The 18,642-nt window shown below is 46.4% G+C and overlaps 2 protein-coding genes across 2 annotated transcripts; one reads left to right on the plus strand and one right to left on the minus strand.

Moving 5' to 3' along the window:
- Positions 1 to 780: 780 nt before the first annotated feature.
- ribc1 (RIB43A domain with coiled-coils 1) lies at positions 781 to 7,714 on the minus strand. The gene is made up of 8 exons (XM_060057502.1): positions 7,599 to 7,714; positions 7,028 to 7,227; positions 6,713 to 6,930; positions 6,375 to 6,489; positions 5,924 to 6,042; positions 4,364 to 4,585; positions 3,722 to 3,888; positions 781 to 3,425 (listed from the first exon to the last, which is right to left on the minus strand). Exons 2-8 carry the CDS (start codon positions 7,224 to 7,226, stop codon positions 3,344 to 3,346), a joined length of 1,122 nt encoding a protein of 373 aa, XP_059913485.1. The 5' UTR covers position 7,227; positions 7,599 to 7,714; the 3' UTR covers positions 781 to 3,343.
- A 311-nt stretch (positions 7,715 to 8,025) lies between these two features.
- On the plus strand, positions 8,026 to 18,614 carry smc1a (structural maintenance of chromosomes 1A). The gene is made up of 26 exons (XM_060056846.1): positions 8,026 to 8,404; positions 9,009 to 9,197; positions 9,418 to 9,530; positions 9,808 to 10,011; positions 10,146 to 10,384; positions 10,703 to 10,961; positions 11,128 to 11,268; positions 11,383 to 11,465; positions 11,704 to 11,803; positions 11,984 to 12,091; positions 12,227 to 12,412; positions 13,217 to 13,396; positions 13,672 to 13,818; positions 14,064 to 14,201; positions 14,374 to 14,490; positions 14,583 to 14,689; positions 14,788 to 14,929; positions 15,066 to 15,211; positions 15,361 to 15,514; positions 15,899 to 16,009; positions 16,188 to 16,344; positions 16,481 to 16,635; positions 16,739 to 16,890; positions 17,103 to 17,172; positions 17,267 to 17,377; positions 17,749 to 18,614. The coding sequence occupies exons 1-26, from the start codon at positions 8,296 to 8,298 to the stop codon at positions 17,827 to 17,829; spliced, it is 3,699 nt and encodes a 1,232-aa protein (XP_059912829.1). The 5' UTR covers positions 8,026 to 8,295; the 3' UTR covers positions 17,830 to 18,614.
- Positions 18,615 to 18,642: the final 28 nt, after the last annotated feature.

The following is an 18,642-nucleotide window of genomic DNA, read 5'->3' on the forward strand; positions in this document are numbered from 1 at the left end:
CACCCCCCCCCCCCCTCCCCCCCCCCCCCCCGTTGGCCCCACAGCGACAACGAGGAGAAGCGCACGGCCAGCCTGCCTTCGCTGTGTGACGACAGCAAGCTGTGCAGCGAGGATAACCTGGACTACAACGGAGGCAGCGCCGTCACCACGGAGCTCCACCTGGACGAGTCGCTGGCCTCCCAGTACAGCCGCCCCAGCGAGGGGGCCGGCGTGCTGGCCGAGACCGCCGCGCTCGACCCCCCCCCCGCCGGCGGCTGCCGCCACCAACAACAGCGTGCCCAACTCGGTGGCCATTCTCGATTAAAACCCCCCCCCCACCACACACACACCCTCGCTCCCCCCACCCCCGTCTACCCCTCCCCTACCCCCCGCACTTCCTCTTAACAGCCACCCAGGAACGACCAGACCAAAGCACACACCCTGTGTGTGTGTGTGTGTGTGTGTGTGTGTGTGTGTGTGTGTGTGTGTGTGTGTGTGTGTGTGTGTGTGTGTGTGTGTGTGTGTGTGTGTGTGTGTGTGTGTGTGTGTGTGTCCATGTTCGCCCCAACACCCTGACTATGTACTTGCCACCATTTTGACTGCAACCACACAATCAATCGATATCAGGATGAGATGGCCTCCTGTCAAGTCATCTGACCGACCCGGACTGTCTTTGACCATAAAGGAGCGTCCAAAGTAGTGGACGATACAAGTCTGACCAACCGAGCCACTCTCTGACCAAACAAAGTCTTTTCAAGTCCCGCCCTCTTCTTCGTGAACCCGGTGTTTTTTGGGGGGGCGTACCTGCGTGATACAAAAGTTCCCTCCTCTCGTTGGTCTCTCCCTAAAATGAATCATGTGGCGTTGTGTGTTGCCATACAGTTAGGTAGGAGGAGGGACATAAGGTATGTTCCTGTCGAGCTGCAGAGTGGTGCGTTCAAACGGAGGGGACATTTTGGGGGGGCCCGTGAAGGGGGACAGACAGCACTGAGCAGATGTGGATGTCTTAGAACTTCGATTTATTATTATCCCGTTTTGTATTATTTCACATGTTTCTATTTCCAGAACCATTCGATGTCTACACGTCTAATTGCCAATGACATTTTTATTTTTCTACAAACTTTTTTGAATACTTTTTTTTATGTCATTTGATTGATTTTTTTTCTTTGTTTTTAATTGTTCAGGTTAATTTTAGTGTCCAGCACTCAACCTCATCTGTTCACATCTCTCATACACCCAGATTTATTCCCTAAAAACGACACACTCAAGTCAAGTTTCTCACTATAAATAGCATTGGCTGCATCGGAGAAACTCTGACATGCTGAATTGCGCATCTTGTGTATATATTCGCATCTACACCTATCTATTTAGCCATATTACAGTATTATAGATATGTACATGCTCCTTATAGGTTCTTGTGCCTGTTGGGTCTGCATCGAACGCCAGGCAGATGTCATTATTCTCGCCTTTGTCATCCGAAGTGTGATGTCATTATTGGTATGATATTGTAATTTCTTTGTGTAGAGACTTCTGTGTAGCTTTCTGTGTCTGTCCGTGTCCTCTTTCTATGGTGTATTAAAACAATTGTTGTCTCTCTAATCAAACTTTTGTATACATGACCATCGCACAACGCATAGCCGAGTAAGGAGCAGTGTTTATGTATGTGTACAGCTGACTCTCGTGGGCAAACACTTTTTTTTTATTTCTTCAACCTACTTTATTTTATTGCTAGTTGATCATAAGAAACAGGCTTAATCATGCCCTGTTGATGTATATTTTATGTAGGCCGTTAGCATTTACATTACAAAAAGAAAAACTGAACGTAGAATGTATTATTTTAAGCCTTGGTACAAATATTATTTCATGCCAAAAATGTTTTGTTTGTGTTGAAAATATGACGAAAGTAATTGTGGAGCTGGAGGTATTTTGGTATGAATATAGCAAGACTGGGAAGGAGAGCTTTTAAGATATTGAATGTAAATACAACCCTTAAAGAGTGCTTTGGTTGAGTTTGTTTGATAATGAAATGTGCAGATTTAAATCTTGTTGAATTTACTTACAAATATTGTAGTTATGAATCAACTCTTTCCTTTTTTTCTGTTCTAACAAAACAAACTAGTTCATAGTTGGAGAAAAAAATGAATCAAAGACAAAAAAAAAATCCCCAATTGTTTCTTAAATGTTTGCAAACACTCGGATATTAAAAAAGAAAAGAAAAATTGTACATTTAAAATCGTCATTTAGTGATAGTAGTATAAGTCCAAACTAACGCTTACATCGCATCCGCCATCCATAAACCGTTGAAGCATTGCAGTGCTGTGAGAATCTGTGGAGTCTTTGTCTGATGCAGTTATGAGGTAAAAGTACGAAGTGAGGCGCTTTTGGGAATGCCACAGGGAGTAGCTATATGCAATGTCGCTGTCTCTGCACCCGCTGCTCCAACAACAACTGCCCGCCTATACTGGCCAAGTATTCACTTGTTGCCGATCCCTCTAGGAAAAACACACTGGGAACGGGTGTGGAGCTCGTGACGCAGCATTGAGCTGGTTAAGAGATTTGGCCTCCTTGTTGCTGTGCAGACACACTCAGGACAGAAACTTTTAGAAAATCTATTTTCATACATTCAGGTGACGCAAAAGTGATGCTATAGGATAAAAAAACAAAACACCACGTCAATATTCTATCTAGACTACCTGCTGCTAAACGTGTGTTGTGTTGTTCTGTCTGTGTCCGGGCGTGTAATGTGGGCTTTCGGATGAGCATAATGAGTATACGTACGTGCGCAGATATTCACTCCACCGATATGCACTCTCTGCTTTCCATGTGCAGAGGAGGAACTAGGGGTCGCTGACCTTTGCTTCTCCGTGGCCGTAACCTCCCCCCCCCCCCTCTCGTTTTTTATAGACCATAAAAAGAAAACCGTACAAAATAGAAATAAAAAATGAATTGCTGCATTAACGAGAAACTGTAACAAAAACTAACTCAGATGGCTTCAATGTGATGTGGGTACGGGGGGGGGGGGGGGGGGGGGGGGGGTTCAGGACTTCAGGTTTTGGAGTCGGTGGGTGGTTCACCAGGATGGACATGTGGACGACCTATGGGGCCAATTATTATTGTATCTGCATTATGAATCAACCACTGTAACTCGATATACAATGATTACTAATAAAGTACCTGGATCAATCAGTTGCAAAAGACGAGTCCTGTTCTCTCGCCAACATACCCATCGCATCATCATTTACAAACCCCCAAAAAGAAATTAAATACACTTCAGATTTGCAGGAGAGGAATACACCCTTTATTTGCTGCAAATCTATAGGTATACTCAGGGGAGGTTGGCAGAGTCTCGTGTGAGCTGCAGTACTTAGCGTGAGGTGGTGTTGAACTGGTTAAAATAGTCTCCACTGGGCTTGTTGGTGTACAGCTTCTTGTCCAGATGCTCCTGACTGTGGAGGACAGAGAGAAAAACACATGCACATTGCTCTCACTTCATGTTGTACCCTATCTTATAATATGTTAATATATCTCAACAGATTATTCTCCTTCAAAGCACCATGTGGGCTGAATGTGTGTGTGTGTGTGTGTGTGTGTGTGTGTGTGTGTGTGTGTGTGTGTGTGTGTGTGTGTGTGTGTGTGTGTGTGTGTGCGTGTGCATGTGTGTTTGTTTGTGTCTGTGTGTGATTGTGTGACTGTATGTGAGCGTGCGTGCGTGCATGTGCGGTGTGTGTTCTTCCTTCCTCACTGTGCTTGCTGCTCCCTGGCTAGCCGCATGTTGTACTGGTCCAGCTGAATCTTCCTATCTCTCTGCAGCTCTCTCTCTTTCCTCTCCACCTCCTCCCCCCTCCTGGCCAGACTCATCTGCTCAAGGTCCCAGGCGGCCTCCCTCGCCCTCTCAGTCTCCTGCTGCTTCTGCACGGCAACACAAAGAGAACCAGTTAAAAAGAACCAACTAAGTCTTTGACAGCACACAGTGTAGTGCGACCTTCAATATTCTATTCATCATCTTAATTATAATATGAGAGCAACTTTATCAATCCAAGACAGGAAACGAGGGCATATATCAGATTACATGTACATTATCTGGTACCTCTTTACATAACTTATAAGGATGCATTTTTAACCATTACTTAACCTTGTCTAATGCAGTAATAAGCATTAGCATATAGTTTTAACATAGGAGTCAGGGTTATGGTTATGTATGTATATATATATGGTGGGTATTTATATATGTATTTATATATATACATTAAACACATCATATCAAATGACATTGTTGTAGTCCATGACAAAAACCTTATAACTGTAGCATCTACAAACCGATTGTCCTCATTTGTGTGTGTAGTTGTCGATTGACACCATTTGGTTGCTTTATGAGTCAGTGCACCTGTCTGCCGAGCCGCTGTTCCTCCCTCTCCCTATAGATGGCGCTCAGCTGCTGAGGAGTCATCCCCCGCCACCTGTCCGTCAGCACCCGGCCCTGCCCCCTCTCTGCCGCCTCGGGGCACTCGGTCAGTATGTCGGAGGTCACCATGTGGCCCATCTCGGCCAGACTCTGCCCTTCGTCCTTCCGGTGCTGCTGCCTCAGTGTCTCCGTCCGCTCCGCAGCCTGCATGTGTGTTATGTGTGTGTAGGGTGGGAGATCGGCATGGCTGTGTTTCTACAGGCTAAAGGCTGTTTCATACTGTGCCATAGGTCCACCACAGGGCTCTACGTCACCTGCCTAGCCCAGAGAGGCCACTGCCATAGATTATGATATCAAAGAAAAACATAGGGTAGAGGCGAAGGATGCCCATAGATTATGATTGGCTCGTTCTGGACTTCTGGAGAATTTCTCCTCACAGTGAGAAACACCACATAACAGATCAAAGATAGCCTCATTGAAAGAAGAGGCTCCCACCCAGATTAACGTGTACAACGCTTGGTCTTCAACCTTCTTTCGAGGACTGCAAATGCAGCAGAATCGTCAGGGTGGGGATCTCTCTCCAGGGCCAGGCCCGGCGTCTTCATCCATCAACCCCCCCGCTGTGACGGAGATGGGGGGGGGGGGGGGGGTGACTCCGGGGTAACCTGACCTCCCGCTCTGCGGTGGACTCCGCCCGCGGGTCTCGATTTGTTCGACCACGTGTTGAAAGCCCTCCAGAGAGAGGGAGGAGAGTATTCCACTCTGCTGCTTGTGTGTTTACGAGTGTGCCAGGGCGTGTGAGTGGGTATTAAAGAGGCCATATAATTGACATGGAAAACACCATGACCTGGAGAACGTTTCTAATGAAGTCTCCCACCGGAATATCCACCCGAGTGTGTTCAGGCGGGATGTAGGGGGGGGGGGGGGGGGCTCAGCCTAAATGGGGGGAGGGCTTCAGAAAAGAGATGAAGACCGTGCATACATCAGAGCACTTACACCAGCCATGTTGCTTAGCACCCGCTAATGGGGTACCCCTCCCACGCAGAAAGTGTCTATGCATCGTTTAACATCTTTAATTAGTCTTTCAAATCTTGGGAAAGAAAACACCTGAGCACGTCCTGTCACCATCTGACACCCTACAGGGTGCTGCAGTGAAGAACCCATCACTATGGATGCAAATTTGCGTGTGTGTGTGTGTGTGTGTGTGTGTGTGTGTGTGTTTCTGTGTGTGTGTGTGTGTGTGTGTGTGTGTGTGTGTGTGTGTGTGTGTGTGTGTGTGTGTTTCTGTGTGTGTGCGTGAGTGTGTGTGTGTGTGTGTTTGTGTGTGCTTGAGTGTGCGTGCGTGTGTGTGTGTGTGTGTGTGTGTGTGTGTGTGTGTGTGTGTGTGTGTGTGTGTGTGTGTGTTTCTGTGTGTGTGCGTGAGTGTGTGTGTGTGTGTGTTTGTGTGTGCTTGAGTGTGCGTGCGTGTGTGTGTGTGTGTGTGTGTGTGTGTGTGTGTGTGTGTGTGTGTGTGTGTGTGTGTGTGTGTGTGTGTGTGTGTACCAGGGCATGATTGTAGTTGCTGAGCGCCATGCGGACAGCTCTCCTACACTCTTCTTCCTGTGCTTCCAGTTCAACCGCCCTCAGGTCTTGATGCACTAGTGTCTTCATCACGAGATCCTCTGAAAGCACACACAGACACACACAGACACACACACGCACAAACACACAGACACACACACAGACACACGCACAAACACATACACACGCGCACAAATTAAAAATCACAAACTGAATTGTTTATCCCACACTATAGCAGAGCACTCTCTAGCCCTTTGCTCTGACACGTATAACATCTCTGTAAGACGGGCATCCATCACTTCACCCTGGGAATATGATCTGTGCGTAGGAGTGCGCCACGGTTTGTGTACGGGAGCGTGAAACAAAGCTCCATGAGTTTACAAAAGCTATACGGTGTGAGTTCACACTACAGTGATCCCTGTGTGTAAGTCACCGATACACTTCTCCTTCGTTCGCCTCGTCTCTGCGTCCTCCTTCTGCGCCTGCAACTCTCTCTCCGTCGTCACTATCTGTTCCCTCCTCCTTTGGCTAGCTTCTGCATCCTCTCCCTGGGATCACAAAACAAGGAAACATAATGCTTGAGGTATTGGAATATTGTAGACATGCATACGGTTTGAATTCAGATTGCCTTTTTGTAAATGTATGGGATTAGTAATGTGCTATAATAAAATAAAAGCAATCATTTAAATAAAATTGTAGAGATTAATGTTTGTAGAAATGAATAAGGAGAAATGCTTCATCCAAGAGTTCTGCCTCCCATCAAAAGCTTACCAGGAAAACTTGCATACTGGATGGCCCAAGCTCATCCTCAGGGATCGTGAACTTGGACGCCCCCTGCTGGTAACATATGAGATCGGCATCACGGGAATCTTCTACTCGCTGATGAGTGGCCCAATACTGAGCAAGGTCACTATTTATTGCAGAAAGGTTTTCCTGCTCTTCTCTGTCTTGTTCCAGTTGCGCTCTATCTTGACTGCTTCTCAGGTGCCCTGTAATTTAATTGCATTTAGGTATCCAATATTAATTTCGTTGTATTGTTTGGTTTAATTAATTGAACTCGAATCCATACTAGATCCCCTTGTTTACCGAAAGCTTTTTCTCGTTGTCTCTCTGCGTCTCGTTTGAGTTGTCTCTCCTCCACCTGCTGGTCCAAAGTACTCAGATCCACGCCCATCACCCGACTCCGTGTGCTGAAGATGCGGGCCTTGCGCTCAGCCTCGGCGGCTCGTCTGCCCTCCACAGCCTTCTCTCTGGAGCCGTCCACTGGGAAATCCATCGCGAACATGCTGCAGCACACAGATGGAAAAGGGAGCTTAAAACCACCCTATTACTAACCCTAACCCTATTACTTACATTAACCATATTATTACTAACACTAAACCAAGGCCTAGGCCTATTCAATTTGAAAGTTGTATAGTTCTGTATGTGACTGATATTACCTCTATTAATAGCTGAACTAATAATGTATGTTTACATTTACGCAAACAATTTAAACATACATAATTAGTATAACAGTTATGTTGCATGCCCGGCAGCTGCACAAAATGTTACATCGAATCACAGTTCAGTGTTTAGAATTTACTTTTCAGATTGGTTTCTGTCGACACTAAGCACATATCGGACGGTTCGGACCGTATTTGAAACAATAAACACTTACTTCTGACTTTACAGTTGCAATTAATAACGCCTGTGGAAAGTCAACTCTTCACCATGTTCTTCTGTTAGACTTCTAGGTAACCATAGTTACATTCTGCGCATGCTTAGTTTCGCTGCTAAGGCTTGATCCAAGTTGTAGGTGTATAAAATACTTTTAAATTATTCAAGTCAATCTTTCATCATTTCGGCCTTTTATATTATGGTGTAGGCCTAGTTGTTGTAAATTCACAGTAATGCTGTTGTAAATGATTAATAATACATATGATAGGCTACTGATCTTCCAGCCCTGTCATGTTTTAAATTGGCAAAAGAAAATCAAGGTTCATATCAAATAAATAATGGATTAATGGATGAAATTCTTATCTGGCAAAAATGATAACCAATGCTATTTACTCACGTGATCTCGCGAGAAATTATACAGTCACGCTTCTCGCGCGCACTGGTTCTCCTACTGGATTCTAAAATGGCGTATTGTTGTCACAAACGTAGTGTTATATTTTTGTAATGAGATTTAAACAATGTTCGGTATATGATTCGAGTTATGCATTCATCGTTTTTATTTCAGTAAAATAATCAATGCGTTTGCTTGCAGCATCTCCTGAGACGGATTCTACGGTTACCGTCGCAAGTTGGATTTAACTACCATTTAGCTAACACCACAAGACACTTTTCCCGCATTATCCGGAGATAGTGCAAACATGGGGCAGTTAAAATTGATAGAGATTGAAAACTTTAAATCTTATAAAGGAAGACAAATTATTGGGCCCTTCCACAAGTTCACTGCCATTATTGGACCCAATGGATCAGGTATGTTATCAATTTGTGCTAACTAATTAAAGCTAGCGGATTCTGCTAGCGCCAATGTAGCTTGTAACTATCGTCAGTGTGTTGTTGAAGATCGGATATTCATGTGTACATGTATATTTGAACCCGTATTTTACTTGATGGTGTATTATATAATCACAAGTTTTGCGATTTTATAACACTGCACATCTCGCTGATTTATTTGTTATGTTTGTGTATTTGTATCATGTCCAACATGTTTAGATATGTAATGCGTTCTTAAAACGATTGTTGCAATCAAGCGAAAGATTTATAAATTGTAGTGTGCGTATTTAATGTTCTCTTCAACCAAGATTATGGTTGTGTTATTATTTTAGTCTTAACGAATTGGAAACATCACAGTGCAACAGTTTGGTGTCATCACTACTCTACGCCTGACATGTTGAGGTCTCAAACAGTCTACTGGGGAAAATACAATTAACTGTAACCAGTCCCCTGGTTATATATATATCGATAGAAGGTATCTTGTGCAGTAATTAAATGTGCTAGGTTTTGCAGGATTTTCAAACGGAAAAATGTTGTGACAAATACAATTTTTATTGATCTCAATTCTTGCGTTAAACTTTAGGTAAATCCAATCTTATGGATGCCATTAGCTTCGTCTTGGCAGAGAAGACAAGCAATCTTCGTGTGAAAACATTGAAAGACCTGATCCATGGAGCTCCGGTGGGGAAGCCAGCAGCCACCAGAGCCTTCGTCAGCATGGTGTACCAGGAGGACAGTGGAGAGGAGCGCACCTTCACCAGAATCATCATCGGTATGCCATGCTGTTATGTGTTTTATATAAAGTTCTACAAAACCTTGTCTTTCTATAGCTACTCTGCAGTTGGTTTTAGAAACGAAGGTGTTCAGCGCTAGCATCTTTTGTAAATCCTAGGTTTTTATGTATGCAATTGCAATTACACGCTAAATTTAAATTAAAAAATAGTTTTGTTAAATTCACCGGTTCTTTTTTCTTTATTTTCTTTATGTGGTAGGTTCGTCCTCTGAGTACAGAATCAACACTAAGGTTGTGAACCTGGCGGAGTACAGCGAGGAGCTAGAGAAACTGGGCATCCTCATCAAGGCTCGCAACTTCTTGGTTTTCCAGGTAAGACCTAACTTGCAATGCACAAACACAGTTCTCAGGGGTTTACAGAAAATAGGTTTTGTTTATTATGAGTCAACACAGTATTAAGACTGTACAAAAAAATAAGTTCCAGTGCTGATGTTTGCAATTTTGGAACGGCATATGACCCCTTAACTGCATTTTATTGGACTTGTGTGTTGAGAAGTATTCTTCATTTGGACACTAACTGCACGGCATGATGCAGACCAACTTCCTATGAAGACATAGTAACAGCCTTGGGGTTTTATCTCTTTTCCAGGGAGCGGTGGAGTCCATCGCCATGAAGAACCCCAAGGAGCGCACGGCTCTGTTTGAGGAGATCTCCCGCTCCGGGGATCTGGCCCAGGAGTACGACCGCAGGAAGAAAGAGATGGTGAAAGCAGAGGAGGACACTCAGTTTAACTACCATCGCAAGAAGAACATCGCCGCAGAGCGCAAAGAGGCCAAACAGGAGAAAGAGGAGGTGCGTTGGGCCTTTTTTTTTTTTTATGCTAGTGGGCATTATTTAGAGGCTACATATGCATTAATAAACAAGACACATAAAATATGGAGTTCACCCGTACTACTTGATATTATAACGAGTATCCCTCCCTCCAGGCTGAGCGGTACCAGAGGCTGAAGGACGAGGTGGTGCGGGCCCACGTGCAGATGCAGCTCTTCAAACTCTACCACAACGAGACGGAGATCGAGAAGCTCAACAAGGAGCTGTCCCATCGCAACAAGGAGATCGACAAGGACCGCAAGAAGATGGACCACGTGGAGGAAGAGCTGAAGGAGAAGAAGAAGGAGCTGGGCCGCCTGATGCGGGAGCAGCAGACGGTGGAGAAGGAGATCAAGTGAGTCACAGGGATGGGCATCGTTGCGCTCCTCTTGCCCTGGGTTTAGTTTCCGCAGCAGGGCAAATGCAAAGCGCTATCAACTTGCTCCCTTGTTTCTTGCTTTTTAAATAAATGTTCAGTCGTGTACATGTTAATGACATTATTGACATGAATCTTAGAAAAAAAGATATCACTTCCATTCGCCCTCTTGATCAGCTTGTTTATAAAGCGAGTAAAAGTAACAAAATACTGTAGATTTATTATGATAATCAATGTTGGTTTGAAAGTATCCCATTGACCAAAGTGAACCTCCGACCCCTTGCTCCCCGCCTCCAGGGAGAAGGACTCGGAGCTCAACCAGAAGCGGCCCCAGTACATCAAGGCCAAGGAGAACACCTCCCACAAGATCAAGAAGCAGGAGGCGGCACGCAAGTCCCTGCAGAACGCCCAGAAGATGTACAAGAAGCGCAAGGGGGACATGGACGAGCTGGACAAGGAGATGAAGGCCGTGGAGCTGACCAAGCAGGAGTTTGAGGAGCGCATGGAGGAGGAGGCGCAGAGCCAGGGCCAGGACCTCACCCTGGAGGAGAACCAGGTACTTTTATGAATGGGACATTTGGTTTAGTTATTTTTGTAAACCCATTAGGAACGTTTGAAGTGATAATAGATGGCTGCATTTTATTAGGTTGTCTTGTTGGGAAGGTTGCAGGCCTTTTTTTCCCCAGGATAACTTGAACTTCACACTGATGTGAATTCCTCAGGTCAAACAGTACCACCGCCTGAAGGAGGAGGCCAGCAAGCGGGCCGCCACCCTGGCCCAGGAGCTGGAGAAGTTCAACCGCGACCAAAAGGCCGACCAGGACCGTCTGGATCTGGAGGAGAGGAAGAAAGTGGAGACAGAGGTATGTGAGCTCACGAGGACGAGGATTTTGAACCGATTTCTGTGTGTGCCTTCCCTGCGAATAAGAGTTCATTTGAAATGCAAGGGTCTAAGTTTAAACTTTTTTCCGTTTTAGGCCAAGATAAAGCAGAAGATCCGCGAAATTGAGGAAAACCAGAAACGTATTGAGAAGCTGGAGGACTATATCAACACCAGCAGGTACCCGATCCCTTCACATGCTTTAATAAAGCCATACTGTATTTTGTAAGGGGTGTGTGCCATGTAATGGATAAGTGTAGATGTCAATCAGTGGCATTGTGTATCTGAGAATACCCCTAATACAATCATTGTAGGCGTGCACCCAAATAAGTCATATCATAACATGGCAATATTAAAGAAAAGTCCAACCCAATGAGTATATTCTCCTCCTTGACCCGTGCTCCTCATTGGTCCTCAGACAGTCGCTGGATGAGCAGAAGCGCATGGAGGAGGAGCTGACGGAGGAGGTGGAGGGTGCCAAGAGGAGGATCGACGAGATCAACACAGAGCTGAACCAGGTAGGGCGCCCCGCACAGAGCGGATCTAAACCCTGGGGTTGGGTTATCATCTAGAAACAAACATCTATCCAAAATAAAACGAGACGTATGGCTCATATTGATGTAGGTGAATGAGGGCCATTGTCTGCTGTTAAACTCTGCGTAGCATCTCACAACCCACCCCTTCTTACGACCGCGTAGGTCATGGAGCAGCTGGGGGACGCTAGGATCGACCGGCAGGAGAACAGCCGCCAGCAGCGCAAGGCTGAGATCATGGAGAGCATCAAGAGGCTGTACCCTGGCTCCGTGGTACGGCAGCCCCCCCCCCCCCCCCCCCCCCCCCCCCTTCACCAGGCCAACCACGCCTCCTCCCTTTTGACGTGTATCATCAACCGCTGCCTGAATTCACACTGTTCCCCGTCTCCTGTGTGTTCCTCCCTGAAGTACGGCCGTCTGATCGACCTATGCCAGCCCACGCAGAAGAAGTACCAGATCGCCGTCACCAAGGTGCTGGGGAAGAACATGGACGCCATCATCGTGGACTCTGAGAAGACGGGGAGGGACTGCATCCAGTACATCAAGGAGCAGAGAGGGGAGCCCGAGACTTTCCTTCCCCTCGACTACCTGGAGGTAACGTTTTGTTTTTTTGGTTGAGGATACTGTGGTGGCCAGAGTGCTAATGAAGTACATAAGTAAATGGTGGTTTTAATCGTCTAATGTGTTTCCAATGATAGTTGATCACTCCTAAAACTCGTACATAGATGCTAGGGCTGCATGATGTATAGTTTCAGCAATATGCGTAATAGTCACAAATACTCAATGTCAAAGAAAAAATTATCCATGCAACAAGTCATGCTACAACGTTTTTGCTGTATTTTCCCTGGCTAATCTAGAAAAAAGGTCTGATCCTTTCACTGGCACTTTCGAGTGAATAAAAGATAAGCAAAGGAAATCAATAATGCTGACAGTTCATTTGTTTTATATTCACACAATACCTCACAGGTTGCTTTAAAAACAAGCTGCCCAGGGCACTTGTAAACCACAAACTATCAACGAGGAATTAATCAATAATGTGAACAGCATATCGAACTACACAGACATCGCAATTAAGGAATGCGAGATGTTTGTGTTCCTGGAGGCCGTATATATGCATAAAAGATATATCCGCCTGAACTTTAGGTTGCAAGGCACTCTGCAGCTGTACTTACAATTGTTATGCATTACGATTCCATTGTTATTCCATACTGCAATATATTACGAGGAACAAAAGTATTGCTATTTTTCCGCCATGGTGCAGCCCTATTAGATGCATAAACCAACCAAGTCTAAAATGAAAACAACTTTCCTGCATTCAACCAAAGTGGTTTCCAATCCACAAGGGGTTTCCTGAACATGTAACCGAACATGTATGTCGTCCCACCCCCGCCCCCACAGGTGAAGCCCACCGACGAGAAGCTGAGGGAGCTCCGCGGGGCCAAGCTGGTGATAGACGTCATCCGCTACGAGCCCCCGCACATCAAGAAGGCCCTGCAGTACGCCTGCGGCAACGCGCTGGTCTGCGACAACGTGGAGGACGCCCGCAGGATCGCCTTCGGAGGGCCGTACCGACACAAGGTCACACGATGAACATGATCATACACCGAACACCATGGCACGAAAAATACATGACGTGTAATAGCTGTTCAATACCACTCCGTGGGAAGTGGGTTTTTGTACTATATTTATGTTTTGTGATCCCTCCCATAGTACACGGCCAATGCAATTACTTATTATAACCATCAACTATTTAGTTATTTAACTGTGTGATTTTTGTGATTTTTTTTGAAGTCATTCCTTCAATATAAACTAGCGTCTCACAATGTGTTTTCTGTGTTTGTCCGTGTGTCCAGACGGTGGCGCTGGACGGCACCCTGTTCCAGAAGTCCGGTGTGATCTCTGGAGGAGCCAGCGACCTGAAGGCCAAGGCCCGACGCTGGGACGAGAAGGCTGTGGACAAGCTCAAGGACAAGAAGGAGAAGCTCACAGAGGAGCTCAAGGTAACCAGAGAGGCCTTTCAGACGGCCATCATGGATAGAGGACACCCGGATCCCTAAAACAGATGGGTTTCATATCCCTCTCATCCCAGTTAACAGGCAGACCCTCTCCCACAACTCTCCCACAACCTTTGGACAAAGCCACACTTTCCTCTTCATATTGGAGACCTAATCCTAACCCCAATTGTATCCCCGTAAGTGGTAGTTGAAGTTGACCCACAGTATTTTCTGTGTTTTTTTTTTTGTAGGAGCAAATGAAGGCCAAGAGGAAGGAGGCAGAGCTGCGTCAGGTGCAGTCCCAGGCCCATGGGCTGCAGATGAGACTCAAGTACTCCCAGAGCGACCTGGAGCAGACCAAGACCCGCCACCTGTCCCTCAACATGCAGGTAGGCTGGCCTCAATGCACTATCCTGCCTGTATTAGCATTTTATTAGATCTACATTGTGAATTGGCTCATATTTCACTGTTACCGTTTTCTTCTTAAGTTTTTTTTGTATTGTAATTTACAAAAAAATGTACCGTAATTAATCATCTTTTTTCGCCCTTTGTGTCGTGCAGGAGAAGTCCAAGCTGGAAAGTGAGCTTGCCAACTTCGGGCCACGGATCAACGACATCAAGAGGATCATCACGTCCCGCGAGAAGGAGATCACAGACCTGAGGGACCGCATGAACCTGGTGAGCACCACAGCCCAGCTAGCTCTGTTTCTGAGCCTCTTCATGCATGTGGTGGAGGTGCGCTCTGACACTGCCATGGCTCTGCTCTCCAGGTGGAAGACGAGGTGTTCGTGGAGTTCTGCAAGGAGATCGGCGTGAGGAACATCCGAGAGTTCGAGGAGGAGAAGGTGAAGAGGCAGAACGAGATTGCCAAGAAGCGGTGAGTCTCGATGGAGATTGAGCCCTTGGGTCGCCCCACTTTCTGTCCACTCCTCCTGGCCCTAAAACCCCACTTGTGCCCCTTTTCTGTGTGTTCAGGCTGGAGTTTGAGACCCAGAAGACTCGACTGGGGATCCAGGTGGACTACGAGAAGAACCAGCTGAAGGAGGACCAGGAGAAGGTGATGATGTGGGAGCAGACCGTCAAGAAGGACGAGGCCGAGATAGAAAGGCTCAAGAAGGTAAAGGCATCCGTTTTACTGCTTCACACTTGTTAAGTCATCTTCCCTGGCTTTAAGTTCAGCTCTCTACTAGTAGATCGCTTACTTTGGATCATCTGTGTGGTTTTGATTTGTTTTGCTTCCACGCTGGCTGTAGGAGGAGCACCGGCACATGAAGATCATCGACGAGACCATGGCCCAGCTGCAGGACCTCAAGAACACCCACCTCACCAAGAAGTCAGAGGTCAACGACAAGAACCACGAGATGGAGGAGATCCGCAAGAAGCTTGGCGGGGCCAACAAGTCAGTGGCTCCAGAATAATTCAAACACATAATTCAAACATAATTCAAACACAGAATAATTCAAACATGGCGGTTTTACTTTTAAAGTAAAACCGCCATGTTCTTTAAGTGTAATCACTGACGTCCGTTTTGATGGCCGCCCTCCGCAGGGAACTGACCCAGCTGCAGAAGGAGGTGACGGCCATCGAGACAAAGCTGGAGCAGAAGCGCAGCGACCGCCACAACCTGCTGCAGGCCTGCAAGATGCAGGACATCAAGCTGCCCCTCCGCTCAGGGACCATGGACGACATCAGCCAGGGAGAGGTGAGCCCCGCGGCCTGGCGCTTACCGCCGCTTACCGCCGCTGATGTTGATGTTGATGCCCTCCTTACTACCCTGATATCAAGGGCATCATGAGGCACATTGGGGGAGGGGGGGGGGGAGAGCATGTGTTAAACATTGTCCAATGTCTAAACAAGACTCATCTGAAGTACTGAAGTACACGGCTTGAATTGTTTGTGTTACAAGGCAGACTTTGAGTGCCTTGTGTATGAAAAGTGCTATATAAATAAAGTTGCCCTGCCTACGTCTGTCTACCTTATATGTCTCTACGAATATTATGTTTTTGATCGGTTACATAAATGTAAATGTAAATTAAATGAGTGTGTCTGTTTTCTTAACGTTTGAGTGTGTTTTGTGCTCCACTAGGGGAGTCAGCAGCCCGAGGAGCCCACCAACAGCAAGATAGCCTCCAGTACGGTCCTGGCTAAAGAAGCCCTCATTGAGATCGACTACAGCAACCTGTCTGAGGACCTCAAGGTACCCAGGCTGCTCTGCCCTCACACAACCCTACCTACTTAAAAATAGACATCATTGAACAATGCAATACCGTGTGTATACAGTCACAATACGCAGTGTGTGTGGTACGCCGTGTACCAGACTGGGGGGTTTTGACGTAGCACCGCTCCCACTGACCCTGTCCCCGGCCCCCCACCAGGACACCCTGTCTGAGGACGAGCTGAAGGGCGAGATGAACACACTGCAGCAGCGGCTCAACGAGCAGCAGAGCATCCTGCAGAGGATCAGCGCGCCCAACATGAAGGCCATGGAGAAGCTGGAGAGCGTGCGCGACAAGTTCCAGGAGACCAGCGACGGTGAGCGGATTGCGGCCGGGCCGGGGTGGTTCTTTTTCCGGGGTGGTCTACTCGCCTGGATGTGTACAGTTGTACTGTTTGTAGGTGGCTGGTGGTGCAGCCCCCGCCCGACTCACAAGGCGCTCTTGTGTTTCAGAGTTTGAGGCGGCGCGTAAGAGAGCCAAGAAGGCCAAGCAGGCCTTCGAGCAGATCAAGAAGGAGCGCTACGACCGATTCAACGCCTGCTTCGAGTCGGTGGCCACCAACATCGACGAGATCTACAAGGCCCTGTCGCGCAACAGCAGCGCCCAGGTCAGCGCCGACCACCAAGTGTCCCGTCCGTTCAGGGATCGCGTCGGACCGACACAACGGAGGGCTGGGCATCGGTAGTCACTCTGTGTGTCCCATGTGCTAGGCTTTCCTCGGCCCGGAGAACCCAGAGGAGCCCTACCTGGACGGCATCAACTACAATTGCGTGGCCCCAGGGAAGAGGTTCAGGCCCATGGACAACCTGTCTGGAGGGGAGAAGACGGTGGCCGCCCTGGCCCTGCTCTTCGCCATCCACAGGTACAGCCACAGGAAGTGGTCCTGCCCTTATTAGTGCGGCCGTTTCGATTCAAGTTATTTTATTACTATTTGATTGCCGTTTTGGTTTCAACCTCATTGATATGACCGCAACGAATAACTCGCTAACTAACTAGACGGGGAGAGCTTATGGGTCGGTTGATCTCTTCTTTTACTTCATCATACCAACTTGCTAACCTTCCTCTTTACGTCAGCTACAAACCTGCACCCTTCTTCGTGCTGGATGAGATCGACGCTGCTCTGGACAACACCAACATCGGAAAGGTGGGTGGAGTGCAATCAACAGTCCAAATGTGAAACGCAGATATTCAGTATTCAGAGATACATGTTGAATGGGTGCGTATCCGTTCTGGTTCAGGTGGCCAACTACATCAAGGACCAGTCTGTGATGAACTTCCAGGCCGTGGTCATCTCGCTGAAGGAGGAGTTCTACACCAAGGCCGACTCCCTCATCGGAGTCTACCCAGAGGTGAGCGTCTTCACTCACAGATGAGACCCAGTTAGCTTAGCGTTAACGCAAAGCAAAGCAAAGTAAATAACTTCTTGAATAAACATTGAAAATGTACCTGCTGGCTTAGCTTTCGGTAACACGACACAACATACTCAATTTGTTTTGCGCAATGTCCTGTTAAATTCAGGCAGATTTTGGGGCTTTAATCATCACTACCAACTGTCTGGATGGAATGCTCTGCTTGCCGTTAACAACTATGAGATTGTCGGTTTTCAAGCAGTTCTACAAAAAGCTATAGAAAGATGATATGATGGCTAAGCAGAAACGACATGCTCCCTGTGCACTAGAAGCAAACTGAATTCATGTTCTGTTCCTTCTGTCCTCTACAGCAAGGGGATTGCGTCATCAGCAAAGTCCTGACCTTTGACCTGTCCCAGTACCCTGACGCCAATCCTAACCCCAACGAATAGGACAACACTGCTGTTTGAGGTTTCAATCTGCCACTGGATTGCTCATGTAATCACTTAGGTATTTGCTAGATTGTAACGTCATTTGTTTAATGTTTTTAGGTTCAGTTTGTTTTGTTTTTAGCCTATTTCTTCAGAGTGAGGGGTTGGTTTGTCGAGGACGGACTGGGGAGGGGATGTGTACTTTTATAGACAGTTTCAAACTGAATGTGCATTTATACAAGGCTGCGCTTTATATGTTGACAGCGATTGGTCCACACAAAGGCTTTCCCCCATTGAAAGGTTGAGTACAATAGTGGAAGTTCAATAATTGTAAATCAGGTAAATCATGTTTGAAGCTGTTAACTATTGTTTTTTTTAAATCATTAAATGTTCATATTTTTAATGCTATTAAAAACCTGTGTTCCCTTCAGACCCTTTTATAATAATCAAGCTCCTCTTTTCAAGTGTATCATTTGAAGCCCTGGTCAACCACCATCTCATGTAACTGACACGAATCTGTACTACTTTATCACTCCTTCTGCTTTTTAACTCCCTTTGTTTGTACTGGATAAGAAAGAACCTTTCGGTTAACGTTCCAGTTGGATGGATAATGTTTTTAACAAACCTTTTAAAACTCATCTGCGAACATACAGACGAGTTGAGAGTTCTCAATGTAACCGATATGAGGCAGTGAACTGAATGGGCCAAACGGTAAACATCACTTTTATGGAACGTCCTCTTATGTGTCTCTTTACTAACTGTATGGATTTCTTTTGCTTAATAAATACATTTCGAAATATTTTCAATTCACGTTATACGGATATTCATTTTTTT

The sequence above is a fragment of the Gadus macrocephalus genome, chromosome 1 (genome assembly GCF_031168955.1).
Source record: "Gadus macrocephalus chromosome 1, ASM3116895v1".
Taxonomy (NCBI): Eukaryota; Metazoa; Chordata; class Actinopteri; order Gadiformes; family Gadidae; genus Gadus; species Gadus macrocephalus.

What these genes read in the sequence shown, in the direction of transcription:
- ribc1 (XM_060057502.1), bottom strand. Translation starts at nt 7,226, where the DNA reads ATGTTCGCGATGGATTTCCCAGTGGACGGCTCCAGAGAGAAGGCTGTG. An exon ending in ACAACGAGAAAAAGCTTTCG is followed by an intron (nt 6,931 to 7,027) that starts GTAAACAAGGGG and finishes ATTAAATTACAG; the next exon opens with GGCACCTGAGAAGCAGTCAA. An exon ending in GCCAGGGAGCAGCAAGCACA is followed by an intron (nt 3,426 to 3,721) that starts GTGAGGAAGGAA and finishes TGTCCTCCACAG; the next exon opens with TCAGGAGCATCTGGACAAGA.
- smc1a (XM_060056846.1), top strand. Translation starts at nt 8,296, where the DNA reads ATGGGGCAGTTAAAATTGATAGAGATTGAAAACTTTAAATCTTATAAA. An exon ending in AGCTCACAGAGGAGCTCAAG is followed by an intron (nt 13,819 to 14,063) that starts GTAACCAGAGAG and finishes TTTTTTTTGTAG; the next exon opens with GAGCAAATGAAGGCCAAGAG. An exon ending in TGAGGGACCGCATGAACCTG is followed by an intron (nt 14,491 to 14,582) that starts GTGAGCACCACA and finishes TCTGCTCTCCAG; the next exon opens with GTGGAAGACGAGGTGTTCGT.